The following is a 16,040-nucleotide window of genomic DNA, read 5'->3' as shown; positions in this document are numbered from 1 at the left end:
ATGAGCACCACTGTCGTCCAGATCATCAAGCCCGAGTTCTTCTCAAATTGGAGTCTCTCCTCTTGCATCAAATAGTACCAGTTTTTATTCATAACCTCTTATTTTCCATTCCCCCTGCCAACAGTGTAGGCAAAAAATACTCCCCTTGTTCCCCTCTGCTTATGCAATCTTACCCAGCCTTGTTTGACTTCCTTTTGTCAAGCAAGCATGACCAGCCCTGAACCATCTCTCCTTTCCATAACTTCCCATGGCCCAGAAGGCACAGCTCCACTGCTCACTGCTGGAGGCCTTCAAGGTGAAGAAGTGAGGCTTCTCTCCCTGGGGTTTGGCCTGCCACCCCCCACCCACCTCCCCAGCAGACATTTATTAACATATATTCAATAATTGTTTCTTGATAAATGGATAAGATTGGCCCTGGGAAGAGCACCATGGTTCACTGATGAAAGTGATATCAGACCATGGGAAATCGAGGAAGGAGTTGGGATTTAGGCCTATTGATGAGAGGAGGGGCTCGGAATCTTAGCCGTGCTGACCAGCTGCATTCTGGCCCACACCTATGGAAAGGACAGCTCAGGGGTAAGCTCTGGGGGTGCAGTCTTGAGTCCTGAAATGGATGAAGCATGAGTTTCTTGTATTTCTTTTTCACAGAGGGTGACTCTGTGCAGTAAGTTAGCCAGGTTAGGAGAGGCTGTACTAGGACATCAACTTAAATAAATCTCTGTGGTTTAAAACAATAAAAGTTTATTTCTCACTTAGCTACTTGTGCATCGCAGGTTGGCTAGATGCTCTGCACATTGTGTCTTCACTCAGGACTCCCCCTGTTGGGGCCTCGGCCTCTGAATCTTTGCTGTCGCGCTAGAAGGGAACAGAAATTGCACATGGCACACTAGCTTTGAAAGGCCACTCCCTGGAAGTGGTGCCCATCACTGCCCCTCACGTTTCATTGGCCAAAGCGAGTCACTTGGCCAGTTGGCACCTCACTTCAAGGGAGTGAAGAAATGCTTGCCATCCTGTGCCAGGGAGGACGGAGAGCAGAGTAATGAGCACGCACATAATAAGGGTGTCCCGTTGTGTTTTCTAACTCTGCAGACGGTGTGCCAGCCAGTCCTGAGAAGAACAGCACCAGAACGCCCAGTGCGCACATCTCTAGACCTAGAACTGGACCTTCAGGCGTCTCTCACCCGGCAGAGCCGCCTCAATGACGAGCTGCAGGCCCTCAGGGGCTTGAGGCAAAAGCTGGAGGAGCTGAAAGCTCAGGGAGAGACTGAACTGCCGCCGGGTGTGCTAGAAGATGAGAGATTCCAGAAGCTCCTGAAACAAGCTGAGAAACAGGTACTCTGGAACCCCACAGTCCCCCTGCAAAGAGCGGGTCCTAAAGCCTGCCCCGTGGGAGGCCCCCCATTTTCAACTCGGTTTGATGAAGTCTTCAGGTCCTTTTCCTGGAACTCAGAGCACTGTTTTCTCATTGTCATAGGCTTTTTTATTTTTTAACCGAGGATACTGCTAAGAGAGTGGTCCTGCCAAGGGACAGATAGGAGGTCCTCCAGCCTGACCCCACCGGCCGTGAGGGAGAGTACTGGTCTCTGTTTCTGCTCAGCAGCGACACAAGACTTGGCAAATCAGTCCAGCATAACTTTTAATATAAATGACAAATTTCATTTGACTTTTCTGGGTAGCTCTTTAAGATTCATTAACCACCTCAGTTGTAAATGCATTATTAATTGTAATGCTTCTAAATTTTCTTTCTTTCTTTCTTTCTTTCTTTCTTTCTTTCTTTCTTTCATTCTTTCTTTTCTCTTTCTTTCAAAAAAGATCATGCTCCACATATTGGCATCGTCCCCTTCCACCATACAAGTAACTATGCAAAATAAGATAAAATCACTGATTAAAAACTAGGGTACTTTTAAGGGAATATTTCCATTGGTCTGCCACCTATCTACAACCAAAATGTTCTAGAACCTGCATGTTTATCCAACTGGTTTATTCTCTGAAGTTTAGAATTCATATTTGGGTGTAAGGGAGTGTATCCACATCCATATGTAATAAACATATGGAATTTTCCACATAGCTGAAATATTACAAGTGCCAAAACATTCTCTTTCAACCATTTTGAATGGAAATCTGAAATAGACTAGAAACTTTCTTAAACTAATAGAAAATCTTGTCCATAATCTAAACTTCCCTTTTTGGGCCATAGTTATTGTTTGGTCACTAATGTGTGGTACTGTAGGGAAACTGAGTCGTTTAATGGACTAGCACTACTGATCCTGGATGGAACTCAGAAACTTAATGAATGAATTTTAGGAATCAAACTGATCCCAATAATTTATAAAGAAAGTTTAAGCAACAAAACATATTACATATCGGTATTATGTCCCACCTGATAGAGAGAATCCTTGGCATACAATAGAACATCGGTAACTATCTATCTCTCTGTTGAGTGGGGAGTTGAGTTGTAGGCCAAATTTTTGGTACTGTAGTGGCTACCAGAATAATTAGACACTGCCGTGCGGTCTAAGAACTTATAGGTTGAAAAAGGAGATGAGCCAGACACAAGAGGTCCTCAAGAGAAGTCACTTTCTAGTGAGATCAGGTTTCATGGAGGAAGTAGCAAAATGGTCTTGAAGGCGGGTAGTGGGACTTTCATCCACAGTGGGTGGAGAGGCCAGGGGGTGCTGGAACCTGCAATAGTCAATGTCCAGGGTAACTTCCAACAGTGAAGGGTCCGTGGACATGAGCCCACAGAGAGCAGTGCCACAGTGTGGCCATCTGTTTGCATAATGGAAAACTGCACTGAAGGCTGAAATCCCAACTCATGTTTGTCACCTTGATAATAACCATTGCTTTTATTCTTTTGAGTCTTTCAATTCATCATTAACCATCATTTCAAATTCTTGGTTTGCTTTGACTAACATTAATGTAATGGAGAAGCATCACAATCTTTTTTTTTTTTTTTCATCATCACAATCTTTTGACCCCTACAGGTCAAAGGCTTTCAAGCTTGATTAGAGTTTTATAACTGTAGATTTAAATAGAGCATTGCATCTTTGGGGTTTTTTGGTTGTTTATTTGTTTTTGATTCATCATGATCTGAAATTCTAGATCCTTGTATATCAATAATTGTAAAAACTTTGGGATTTTTTTTTTACCTTATATCATATTGCTAAATTCATCCATGAACTCATTATTCTACTTTTTTTTTTAAGATTTTTTTATTTATTCATGAGAGACACACACACAGAGAGAGAGAGAGAGAGAGAGAGAGAGGTAGAGACACAGGCAGAGGGAAAGGCAGGCTCCGTGCAGGGAGCCTGATGTGTGATTTGATCCCGGGTCTCCAGGATCATGCCCTGGGCCAAAGGCAGTGCTAAACTGCTGAGCCACCCAGGCTGCCCTATTCTACTTTGTTTTGACTGCTATCTTATCTCCAGTGTGTAGAGAGAAGCTCAGTAAAGCAAAAAGTTGGTTATTTGAAAAAAATTAAAATAAACAAAAATAAAGCTCTGGCAAGATCAATGAAGAGAAGATACATGTACAGAAAATTATAAAAGTAAAGAGGGATAGAATTATACATAATTTTGAAATGTAAAAGATAATTGAATAATATCAAAGATACAGGCCCACAATTTGGACAAATATCTAGGAAAATAGAACAAAGGAGAATAGATGAAGGGGAAAAAACATTAAAAAATCCTATACCTCTTAAAGTGAAAGCAATGATTAAAAATCTATCCACAGTGAAAATATAGGTCTAGATGTTCTGTTGGCAAGTTCTACAAACTTTCAAAGATTATCTCAATTTTATAAATTTCCAGACACCAGAAAAAGAGAGAACACTTCACAACTTGTTCTATGTGACCAACATCCCTAATACCAAAACTAGACAAAGATTTTACCAAAAGGAAAACTCACAGGCCAGTTTCATCCATAAATATAGATGCAAAATCCTAAATAAAATATTAGTAAATATCACCCAGCAATATATTTAAAAGATAATATATTTTGACCATGTTGAATTACACAAGGATGTTTTAGCATTAGAAAAATCTGTTAGGGGGCGGCCCTGGTGGCACAGCGGTTTAGCGCCGCCTGCAGCCCAGGGTGTGACCCGGGATCGAGTCCCACATCAGGCTCCTTGCATGGAGCCTGCTTCTCCATCTGCCTGTGTCTCTGCCTCTCTCTCTCTCTCTCTCTGTGTCTCTCATGAATAAATAAATAAAATTTTAAAAAAAATCTGTTAGTACAACGAATCCCCTCAGCAGATTAAGGAGAAAAATCATTTGATCAACTCAATAGACGCAGGAAAAATATTGATAAATGTCCATATTCATTCATGTTTAAAACTCTTGATAAGTTAAGAAGAGATGACCTCTTTAACTTGATAGAAAATAACCAAAAGCAAATGCGATCCTAAGTAGACAAACATTGGAATCATTCCCTTTATAATCAGACACAGGCATTCAACACTCTTCTGTCCAACATTGTATTAGAAATTCTAACCAATGTAAGGCAAGGAAAAAGTAGAAGCAGAGAGATTGGAAAGGAGGAGATAACACGATCAGCACTGGCAAATACCATGACTGCATAATTAAAAATCCACAAGTTACTACAAAGAATAAGAGAGTTTAACAAGATGTGTAAGTAGAAGAATCATTTACAAAAGTCCATTGAATTGCTACTCTACACCAACCGGAAACAACTAGAAAATTTAAGTATGAAGATATGTTTTACCACAGTATCAAAGAAGATCAAGTATCAAGGAATAAATTTAACAAAAATTTATATTATGTTAAAGGAAAAACTTTTAATAACCTTATGAAGAGAGTAAAACAAAACAAGACACCTAAATTCATGGGGAAGTACATACTACATTCATGCAGAGCAGAGGCCAGCAAACTTTCCCTGTAACAGACATGAGAAGAAATATTTTGGCCTGAAGGTTCTCATTCACTACCTCTCAACTCTGCCGTGTAGCACCAGAGCCACCACAGACAAGATATACACCAATGGTTGCCCTGTGTTCTAAGAAAACTTTACAAAAACAGATGCAGGCCATAGTTTGCCAGCCCTGATCCAGAGGAAGAATTACTATCATGGAAATAGTCGATTCTTCTTAAAATGCACCACAGATTCGATGTCATTCCAAGCAGAATGCCTACATGGATCTTCATGGAAGTTGATGCCGTTAATGGAAGAAGGATAAAGCATAGCCAAGACACTTTTGGAGAAGAAAAACAGAGAGTGGGACTTGCCCTGCAAGACATCAGGAGTTGTCAAGCTGGGAAAGTGGATAGATAGTAAAGACGTGGTGGCGGAGCCAAGAGACCGATCGATGGCATGAAAGAAGAGCCCAGAGACAGACGCACGTGCGTGTAGAGCATTGCTGTGAGGAGGTCAGAGGGACTGTCAGTGAAGCTGGGAAAAAGATTATCTATATGGGAAAAGATGGCATTGGATCCCTGCCTTACCCACAAAAATCCAAGTAGACTAAGGACTTAAATGTCAAAAACAAAAGTTGAAAACTCATAGTGAGAAATGTGAGGTGTAGCTTTTCATGTTTCAACTTTCGTATCTCTGACCCCTACTCTGTGTCCTCCCTACCTGGAGATCAGGACGATTGGAGCAGAATTGATGAATCGTGAATGCTGTGATGGGAAGCCACTGAAGGTTTCTTAAGAGGAGGCTTCTCTGGGAAGCCTGTGGTGGAGTTGTGCGTGCGACATTGGCCAGTCCACTTTCCAGAGATTATGAGAGGAGCTTGGGCAGGATCCAAGCTATCTGATCCTGATGGAAAGCAGCAGGGCCGAAGCATCCTTTCAGAGATCAAAGTATCGTAAATGCACTATTTCCTAAGTGGCCTTAGTCTTTGATTGCTTAGAACTCTTAAGACTTTTGCTGGTGTTAAGTAGATGATTGGAAGTATGCAAGTTTTTAGGGTGACTCTTGCTTTCCTTCCTCATTAAAGAAATCCTTAGTGCAAGTAGATGAAAACGGAGAGGTATAGAAGCCAACAAGCAAAGAGAGCTTCAGGGCTGACTCAGATGTCTTGCTGAGTCTCTAAAACCTGCGCTCAAGGAAGAATTGAGGTTTGATGCACACGTGTTCATTTTAATGTCCTTTAATGAGACAGTCGAGAATGCATGTCCTCAGCTGCAGAAAATTCTGGGAGGGCTTTCTTGGGGAACTTGAGCAGAACTGCACCATATAAAGGAGAAACACTTCTTTAAAGCAAGTCTTTCCTCTCCTGGGCACCTAGCGGGCAAACCTGTCAATACGCTAAGGGACCGACGAGGCCACCTTCCTGCTGCTTCTGTGTTACAGAACCTTATGGTGGATATTCCATCCCACTTTGGCAAAAGTCTCCCCTGCCTCATTAAAGCCTGCTGAACTTGCTTTGCCAGCTCTGATTTTATCCTGTTTTGAGTTTTGCTCGCCCCTTGCGTGCCACTAGAATACACAGTTGCCTCTTGACTTGCTGGTGGATGAAAAAAATACAGCAGAGAGAGAGAGAGAGATGGGAAATGGTCGGTGGCCTCAGGGGAGGTTGGCTGCCTGAGGCCGAGGCCCTGCCATCGAGGTCAGGCATGGTGTGGTGTGGGGATCTCAGTCCCAGCTATGCCTTTGGTGGCCCTGAGACTGAGTATCCCTGGAATACTCAGGGATATATCAGGTCAAACCTAGGGACTTAGGGAAGCACCGCTTCGTGCCCAAGCCTCAACAATCCTGACAGACGGTGCTGATCCCAGCTCCCGTGTAATGTTCACAGTCACAATCTCGAAGATAAAGGCCTTGATGGGGAGAGAGGGGCCTGCTCACACTTCCCAGGCTGCCGAGGTCCCTGACTGCCCTTGGTTTTCGGCCCTATCATACATTTTCCCTGGCGGAAGTCATCATGGGAACGTCGGGCAGATTTTCCAGGCATAATACAAAGTTGAACTAAATTCCCTTGCGAGTGACCTCCCTGAAAACTGGGATAGCTGTCATTCGGGCAGCTGTTTATGTCACGTGGGCAGTGTTTCCCCCTCTCTTCTCCTAATTATTAGCATTTTGATTGTCCCCATTGTGAGTCACTATCTAAAAAGTGGCTGCAGTACCAGGTGCTATCATCTCCCGTGCCGACCTCAGAACCAGTGTCTCCATGAAAGTGCTGCTGTAGCTATGGGAGGATTTCATGTGCTTAAACCCCCAACACAACCCAACACACTTCTGTACGAAGCCACGTGTAGTTGGCCTCGCCAGCCGAGTTAGCTTTCACACCACATTGGATGCATTTAGATGAGGCAGGAACGGGGCACTTGGCCCTTGTAGCCACCTGGGCTTTTCCTGTCTGCAGCACGAATGCAAAGATTCGAGATCTCTGGAGTCTTGCCCTATGCAGAATGTAAGCAGGTCTCGTTCTAGCTTTCGGAAGTGTCTTAAGAAGAGTGACAATTGAGAATTCTTTTTTGTAAAATAGTAGTTTGTTTTTATATGAATTTGCAGTTGCTTAGTCATTAAATTGTACCTATTTATGCATGATTCTGGCCCCATAATAAACTACTGGTGATTATAATCATCCTTAACACAAGTTGCATTGATGATTATGCTTAGAAATTTAATTATATCTTAATAGAAGCTTTTCTGATTCATCTATCTGATGAACTGGCACTTAGTTGGTTTCATAATCAGTTCGCACAGCAAGATACTGAGGGAAAAGAAGAGCTGAAAGAGAGTTGGCTTGTGATTGTGCGGAGTGTGGGATAAACACTCCCGTTGCACTGCATCACTAACGGGGGGCAGCCCCAGGAACACAGCAGAGGCAAGTGGAGGAGGGAGGAGATGGCCCCTGGGTGCTCCCTGCTTGCTGTAGGGCCACCTCACCCAGAAGCCATGAACACCTCATCTCACAGTCTTCCTCTGGGAGGAGGAGAGAATTGTCTGCAGGGAGCCTGACATGGGACTCAATCCCAGGACCCCAGGACCATGCCCTGAGCCAAAGGCAGACACTTGACTGACTGAGCCACCCAGGCACCCCTGGGGCACTATTAATAGCCAGTACAAAGTCCTTTGTTAGAGAAGTTGACGCTCATATAGACAAACCCTGTATTTATGTGCACAATACAGGGCTGAGCTCTCTACCCGCCTGATGATATCTGGTGAAAAAGTCTTTGGTAGACGTTGGAGGTTCTCGATGAGGGTCTAAGTGTGAAGGAGGAGACTTTGCCAACCCTACTTTCTCATTGCCATTCCCCTTTCTTCCTGTCACAGCTCCTTCCTTTCTAGTCTAATAAAGAAAATAAAGACAAATCAGTCTTGGGACTCCTGGGTGGCTGAGTCGGTGAAGTGTCTGCCTTCATCTCAGATCATGGTCCGGGGTCCTAGGATCGAGTCCCTCTGTGTGGAGTCTGCTTTTCCCTCTGCCAGCCATTCCCCCTCCGACAAATAAATAAAATCTTAAAAAAAAAAAAAAAAAAAAAAAGACAGATCAGCCTTATAAAATGCCATAAAAATGTGCATGTCTGCAGCTTCTGTTTTTCCTGTGCTCAAATAGGATTTTACATACATATCTACAAAATAAGAGGATTGGATTAGATGACCTCTCAAGATCTCTACCAGTTGCAAAATCCATGATCTGTTTGAGGTTGAATCTAATATGTTTTCAGTATAAGATACAGAGAAATGTGTGGAACTTGAAAGCTGCATGGCCCAGAAGCCAAACTGTTAGGGCACCTGCAATACTTCGAGGATTCTGAAGTCCAAGGTGATGTGATTCCTTGAAGCTTTTCTATATAAAGGTGTCCGTCCACAGTTGGGTCTTACACAGGTCACTAGAGCAGCGCTTGTACCAAACTGTAGGAAGCTGCACTAAGCCCACTGTCCCTGCGTCTTTTCTTCCTTCTCCCTAAAGTCAGTTGTTGTTTCAAGCAACAGGGAAGATGGAGCCCTCAAAGCCAGGTGCATTCATATCCTCGTAAAACAATCTGATTCCTGAGTACAGATGGAGCTTTTTCTTTGTGTTTACCCACTCTGTATAGTGACCATTTGAGCTGTGTACTTTGTTTCCTCACCACTAAAGTTTGGAATAGCTTTGTCTGCAAAAATACAGATTATTTCAATTGTGTTCCTTTCATCAGGGCCACAAAAGCTGGTGCCCACTATTAACTCTCCTGCTTGCTCCTCATTTCCTCATCCACTTCTTTGCATACATGCGGACACTCCAGCACACATGCAGGCATGCTGCCCTTTGATTCCCACAATTTCCCTGAAGTAGTGGGGATTTGTGAGATTTTCAGCAGCACGGTCATAAAATGCTTAACGGTGAGCAAAAGAGTCTGCCAATCGCCATAAAAAACACAGCTCCCAGAAAAGCAGGTCATCGAAGGCAGCAGCAGATCCTGGATTCGCCTCCCTTGTCAGGAAAGCTGTCAGGTCTCAGGGTTGCGCTCCATAACCTTCCTTCTTTGTGGTCAAAGGTCTGTTTTGTAGCTCAATAAAAACCAAATCAGAGTTAGTGGCTACGTGTATCGTACAACCCCTCAGGAAGCCGAGTGAGAAGCATAGGACCATAAATTCAGGTCGGATCGTGTCCCTTATTCTGTTAGGCTTTTCGACGTGGCTGTAAGTAAATCACTGGACCTTTCTGCAGGTCAGGCTCCCATCGCATAAACTAAAGGTTAATCACACTCTTCTGGAATCTGGGGCATAAGAAGTGGCTTCCGATCCTGTGAACTGGGCAGCTGATCATGACTTGCTGGGCAAGAAGGGGAGAGAGGTTCTGAGGAAGGGTCAGTACTTTTCCAAAGGAGCCTCATGTTGCTTACAAAGCAGAAATTTCTTTTTCTTCCTCAGACTGTTCCCCTGTCAAAACGCTGAAGTTCTGTGATGCTTGCTTTTCTTAAAGCTTAAAATAATACAGATGTTAACATTTTTTAAGGCTAGAATCTGCGAAAAAAATTAGGTGTCAAAGATCCTAATACACCTCATTCAACGCAAGAAATCTTGGTGATTACAGTAGACATATTCAGCATTGAAATTCCACTGCCTGAAGTTGGCTACTCTTGATGATTAACAGCTGACAAAAATTTTATGATGTATTTTGTCACCCAGATTTTGAGAGAAAGATACAGATGTAGGTACAGGTTATAAACACCTAGACAAATGTAATTTTCAATGAAGTACACTCTTAATCAGCAGTGAAAGGAATATGTTCCACGGCCAGCCTTCTGTTGCACAGAACAAAACCAGATTTCAGAGTGATTTTGCAGTGCCTGCAAATATGCTGTGAAGGCAGCAGCCATCAGGCTACTTAGAGGGACCGTCCTACAAATGCTCTTCCGCAGAGGGTACAACAGACCCCCACAGTTCCCACCCTGTGGAAGGTGCCGAAGACAGGACAGGACTGGGGGCAGGGAAGTGGGGAGCTCCTGTAATTCTGATCTGATAAAGGACATCTTGGGGAAAACTGGCCCAGATTTTCTTACCTGAGCATATTCAGCATGAACCTTCGTTCCTCTGGCCTTTCCCGACCTGTCCATTGTTTAAGTCGATAGCAGATGACTCTTTTCAGATTGGTTTATTCGTGTTCTGTGTTACCAAGAATTAGCAGGGCAGCAACACTTGTATCTGCTTCCCGGTTTACCAGTTTGATAGACCATCGCGGGAGAAGTCATTTGTTTGTGTTTACCAAGTCGATGGTTCCTTCTCTGGGACCTAATGGAAAATTAATCCATTTGCTAAAGAAAAGACTTCACAAAGTAACTGAAAGATCCCACTTGTTCCCTTTGAATTCGAATTATATCAATTCAGAAGCTCCCAGTAACAACAAGAGTATCTCATCAATTGCAAAGTCATCAAGAGAGGATTATTACTTAGCAAATAAAGGCTGCTTTTCCCAACAAAATCTTTCAAAGCAGGGAGAGTAAAGTGGGGCAGTAAAAAATAATCTGGGAAAAGGGATCCTTTGTGGTGAAGAAAATCAGAAGTTAACTGCAGGGGATTATGATTAGCGAAGTACGAGGAATGCCTTTCTGCAGCATATGTAGCTTTCCATAAGGTGGTGTGAGTATGATTGATTCTTCTTAAGTACGTGCTGAGTAAGTAAAATTTTTACAAATCTCATTTTTCCTAAAAGTGCCACAGCATTTTTGTTTTCAAATTTACGATGAGTTAGTACACTTTTCGCTTTGAGAATATTGTAAAATTTAAAAGATTTTCTTTAGTTAAAAAATTAACATATGCTTACTATAACAAATCTAAATAATACAGAACTATATCAAGCAAAAAACCTCCTTGCCTCCTTGAAGTCCCATTCCCCTTGGTATTTGCCCTTCGCCAGCGCTCTTTCACTCTTTGATTTAAAAAAAAAAAAAATTTTTTTTTTAAAGATTTTATTTATCCATGAGAGAGACAGAGAGAGGCAGAGACACAGGCAGAGGGAGAAGCAGGCTCCCCACAGGGAGCCCATGCAGGACTCAATCCCAGGACTCTGGGATCACGCCCTGGGCCCAAGGCAGATGCTCAACCCCTCAGCCACCCAGACCCCCCCACCCCCTCCGCAGCTCTCTCTTATGCCACATATGCATGTTAGTGTTATTTGGAAGGGTTACCCAACAAGAGTCATAAAGACAAACCATCACAAAACTTGTTTTTTTTCCCCCACTTAATTCTGTGCTCTTACATGAAGAAAACTTCTTCAACATTAGTAATGTTGCTGTAATTCATTCTTTTGAAGGCATCCGCCTGTGTAGATATATTGTAATTGTTTCTTTATTCTAATGACAATTTCCTGAATTTTCAATCATGGACAATGTGGAAGTGAGCCTTCCTGTGCATTCTGGGACACTGTTATGGATTCAACAGTGTTTCCAAAGCATGAATACGCACTAGTGGAGTTACCAGCACTGTCAGTTTGGCTGTGAACCGCAGGAAAGGTCTTGTCCCTGTCATGTCTTATAAGGCTAAACCTTGTTCTTTCACTTCCTGGTCTGACTGAGCCTGAAACAGTGGGTGCATATGGAAAGACAAGATCCTTATAATCCCCTTTTTGCTGGCACCAGTCTTATCTCCTAACTAAGTTTATAACCACCTAAGTGAATAACAGAAGGACTTGGCTTTTTTTAGTTCAGAAGGATCTCACTGATGGGATTTTCCAGTGAATTTAGATTGTAGGCCTCAGGCTACCACCCTTGGCAAAGCTGTTTTTTCTTCCCTCTCTCTGTGCCAATTCTGACTTCTGGCCTGAGTTGATCTCTCTCTTGTAATACTTTGCTCTAAGCTACAAATAATGACGTTCTAAATTCTCCCAACCACTTCCTTTATAGCTCCAACTGCCACCAACATGACCAGTGGCCTCCAGTAACCAGGACCACATTTCATATTGTGTTATTAGAGCATAACACTGGGGAGGCCATGGAAAGAGAAGCTGACCGGTGCTGGGGCGGGGCGGGGGGCACACCCAAATGAGCTGAGTCTCCCCGGCCCCTAGCTTCCCTCCCCCAACACTCAGAACCCCGCCCCCCTGCCCTTGGGGGCAGATGTGACTCCAGACACTTCCTCCTGGGCAATAGTAGCATAGTCCTCTTGGCTTTGGACTCTCAGACATTGGGACATACACTCTGCTGTCCCTCAGACTGCCAGCCCCTTAAATGTTCACAGTCTGGTAGGTAAGGATGGTATCATTTTGCTGAGACATGTTTGTTTGCCATTTGTGTTTATTCTTTGAAATGCCTACTCATACCCAGTGCCCTCTTTTCGTAATGTCATGTTTTTTCCTTGCAAGGCCTCTTGATACACCAGTCTGTTATTTGAGTTACAGATGGTTTTGTTTGTTCTGTCCTTTGGCTTTTGAACACCTTTCAAGTTATAAAAGGTCAGGTGTTTGCTTGAATCTGAATCTGAATCTATCAGTCTTTACTTACTGGCCTTCTGGGGATTGTGGTTGGTGGTCAGTAACCATTGGAAAAAACCCAAGGCTGTTCTAAATCTTTTGAGAGTTCCTAAAGCACATTAATCTTAAAAAGATTGTCATCCAAAACCCTGATCTTCCCACAGATCCTCATTCGTTCAGCCTGTGTTCTCTGCACCCCCACCAAGTGCAGGTGTGTGGGGGCTCCAGGGGTTCTGGCACCGAGGAGGGCAGGCAAGGTCCCACCCTTAAGCCACTGTGAAAAGAGAGGCAGGGCGAGGGGGGCTTGAAAGGAATCTCCCAATTCCTGTGCTGCCCACAGGTCTCATTGTGAAAGTGTGGCTGATACTTAGTACATGTGCCAAAAAGAACCCGAGACAGGATTGAAGAAACCGTGACAGTGGTTTCTGCTGGAGTAAGAACAGCAGTGTGGGTACATGACAGCACCAATAGCTCCCCAGAGCATGCTTAGCTGCCTCAGTTTCCCCCAGCACCCTGGGGAGAATTACAAGGGAAAGTGAAAAGAGAAGTTAGCCTGTATCGCCACCAAAAAATTCTGTTTAGAATTATTTTCTTAAAGCCAGTTTCTTAAAGTCCAAACAAATGCCAAAAGCCAGTTCCCATATTTATAAGATCTCATGCTTTCCCAAAACTCAAAGTAACTTAGATTTCTATTTCTGTCAGGTGGAGAGATCTACTGTGTTTAAGTATGCGTTGACAAGATGGTTTCTTTTTTTTTTTTTTTTTTTTGACAAGATGGTTTCTAAATGACATTTCCCTGTATCAAGTATGTATGTAGTGGGAAGTCTCCAGCCATTTTACTTAATAACATTCATTTTATAATGCAACATCCAAGCAACATTTACAAATAGAGACAGTTTTCAAAAACAAACCACTGGCTTAAAGATCTTTTTGTACCCTTGAACTTCTATAAATTATGTTAAACAGATGCAGACCCTGCCCTTCTGAAGCTTATGGACCCCTGTAATCAGCTCAGACCCCAAGATGAACCATGAGCCAAAACCCTAAATTAATAACCAAGCAGCCTCTTAGCTTTATGGGCAAGTGGGAGTCAGTGCCTTTGTAGAGGTCAGCATCCACATAATGGATAAGTCACATAATTTCCAAATATGAAGGGAAGAGGAGTAACAAATAACACATTTATACCTAAGCCTCATTTCCAATTTCACAGTTTACTTATGTAGCTAAGGAATTATCCTTTTAGTTGATGTGTTTTTAAGCTCTAAGTCAAATTAAACAAAATTGTGATTATTTTCTCCCTGATAGTGGGTAATATAAATGCAGAATTCTTTTTCTTAAAGATTTTATTTAAGATTTTATTCATGAGAGACACAGAGAGGCAGAGACATAGGCAGAGGGAGAAACAGACTCCCTGCTGAGTAGGGAGCCCGTTGTGGGACTCAATCCCGGACCCTGGGATCACAACCTGAGCCAAAGGCACATGCTCAAACACTGAGCCACCCAGGTGCCCCTAAATGCAGAATTCTGTATAGACATAGATGCATGCAGATACACTCTTACTGTAGATAGTTTTCGAAATACACAGGACATACCTGCTTTTATCCCCTCTAAGTCTAATGTAACCAAATGTACATTTATAGATGTTTAAATGCTAACTCCCTGTGAATGAACATTGCAGCATGGAAATAATTTAAATATATGATTCCAGAAGGTTAATTAAATAATTATTCTATAACTATTAAAGGATGTTATTAAACTATTAAAAAGGGGCTTCCATTTCCTGGTCTGGCCTCTAAGGAAATAACTACTCTGCCCTAACAACAAGGAAAGGAGATAAACAAACTGAAAAATTAGCAACTCTTCTTAGATCTGTCAGGAAAATGAGGTCATGGGGCAGAACATTGCCCCCCAAATTAGAGAGACTGGCAGCATAGAAAATAACAACTCAGCATAGCAGAAACTCCAAGGGAATCAGTACTGGGGTAGGAGAACCAAAACTATAATTGATGGATCCTGCAGGCTCCGTGTAGACAAGCCTAAGAGTTAAAAACTCCAGGGAAGCCCCCACACTTCTGTGAATTCCCATCTAGGAGCTCTACTAGATCCTCTTAGTGAATATCAGGAAAGAAAATCTCCTGTGCTTCCAGCAGGGGAGGGAAAAGTGATCATTCTGAAATATGCCAGAGCATTCTGTTAACAGACCTGCCCTCAGGAGCAACTGTTTTACTAGAGTCTAACCTACAAAGGTTTTATGAGAACCTAACCAACTTGGGGGAAGATAAATACTCCAGCCCCCCTGTCTCATCTAAGGGCTGTGGTGGGACTGAGAAGTATTTGCAAAGTTCTCAGTTGGGGGCTCAAGCTCCCCAAAAGACAGACCTAATCATAAAACTGCAGAAGACATCCCCCACACCTCTGCTTCATTACTAAAAACCAACTTACAGAGTTCCATTCACCTGGCACATTATGTCTATCTGGCCTTCAATATAAAATCACCAGGCATACTGAAAGGGCAAAAAAGCTTAGCGTGAAGAGACAGAAAAAGCATTGGAACCAGACTTAGACATGACAGGGATGTTAGAAATAGGAGACCAGGAATTTAAAACAACTATGATTAATGCACTAAGGGCTCTAATAGGAAAAAGTGGGCAGCATACAAGAATAGATGGTTAGTATAAGCTAAAAGAAAAGGAAATTCTAAGAAAGAATCAGAAAGATATATTAGAGATCAAAAACACTAAAAAAATGAATTCCTTTGATGAGCTTGTTAGCAGATAGCAGACTAAATATGGCTGAAGAAATTTCTGAGCTTGATGAAATGTCAGTAGAAACATTCAAAACAAAATAAGAAAGAAGACTGAGGGGGGAAAAGAAGAAAAGAATCGCTAAGAACTGGGAAAACTACAAAGGTGTAACTTATGTGCAATGGGAACACCGGCACAAGAAAGAGAAAACAGAAGAAATATTTAGAGCAATCATGATCGAATGGTTCTCCAAATTAGTGTCAAACACGCAACTACATATCCAGAAAGCTCAGAGAACACCAAGCATGATAAATGCAAAAAACAAAACAAAACAAAACACACACACACACACAAAACCTATATATAGGCATATCACATTCAAAGTGCAAAAAATCGGAAATACAGAAAAAATCTTCCAAGAGGCCAAAGTG

The 16,040-nt window shown here is 42.6% G+C and overlaps 1 protein-coding gene across 1 annotated transcript in view; it reads left to right on the top strand.

Annotated features, from left to right (window-relative positions):
- Positions 1-16,040, top strand: part of WWC2 (WW and C2 domain containing 2) — a 204,768-nt gene that overhangs the window by 180,736 nt on the left and 7,992 nt on the right. Inside the window, exon 21 of the mRNA XM_055315697.1 lies at positions 1,090-1,332. Coding sequence (XP_055171672.1) covers positions 1,090-1,332 — 243 coding nt within the window. The remainder of the gene's footprint in view (positions 1-1,089; positions 1,333-16,040) is intronic.

This window comes from Nyctereutes procyonoides, unplaced genomic scaffold (assembly GCF_905146905.1).
Source record: "Nyctereutes procyonoides isolate TBG_1078 unplaced genomic scaffold, NYPRO_anot_genome, whole genome shotgun sequence".
Classification (NCBI taxonomy): Eukaryota; Metazoa; Chordata; class Mammalia; order Carnivora; family Canidae; genus Nyctereutes; species Nyctereutes procyonoides.
Note: the sequence above shows the minus strand (reverse complement) of the source record. Positions and strands in the feature narration are given on the sequence as shown.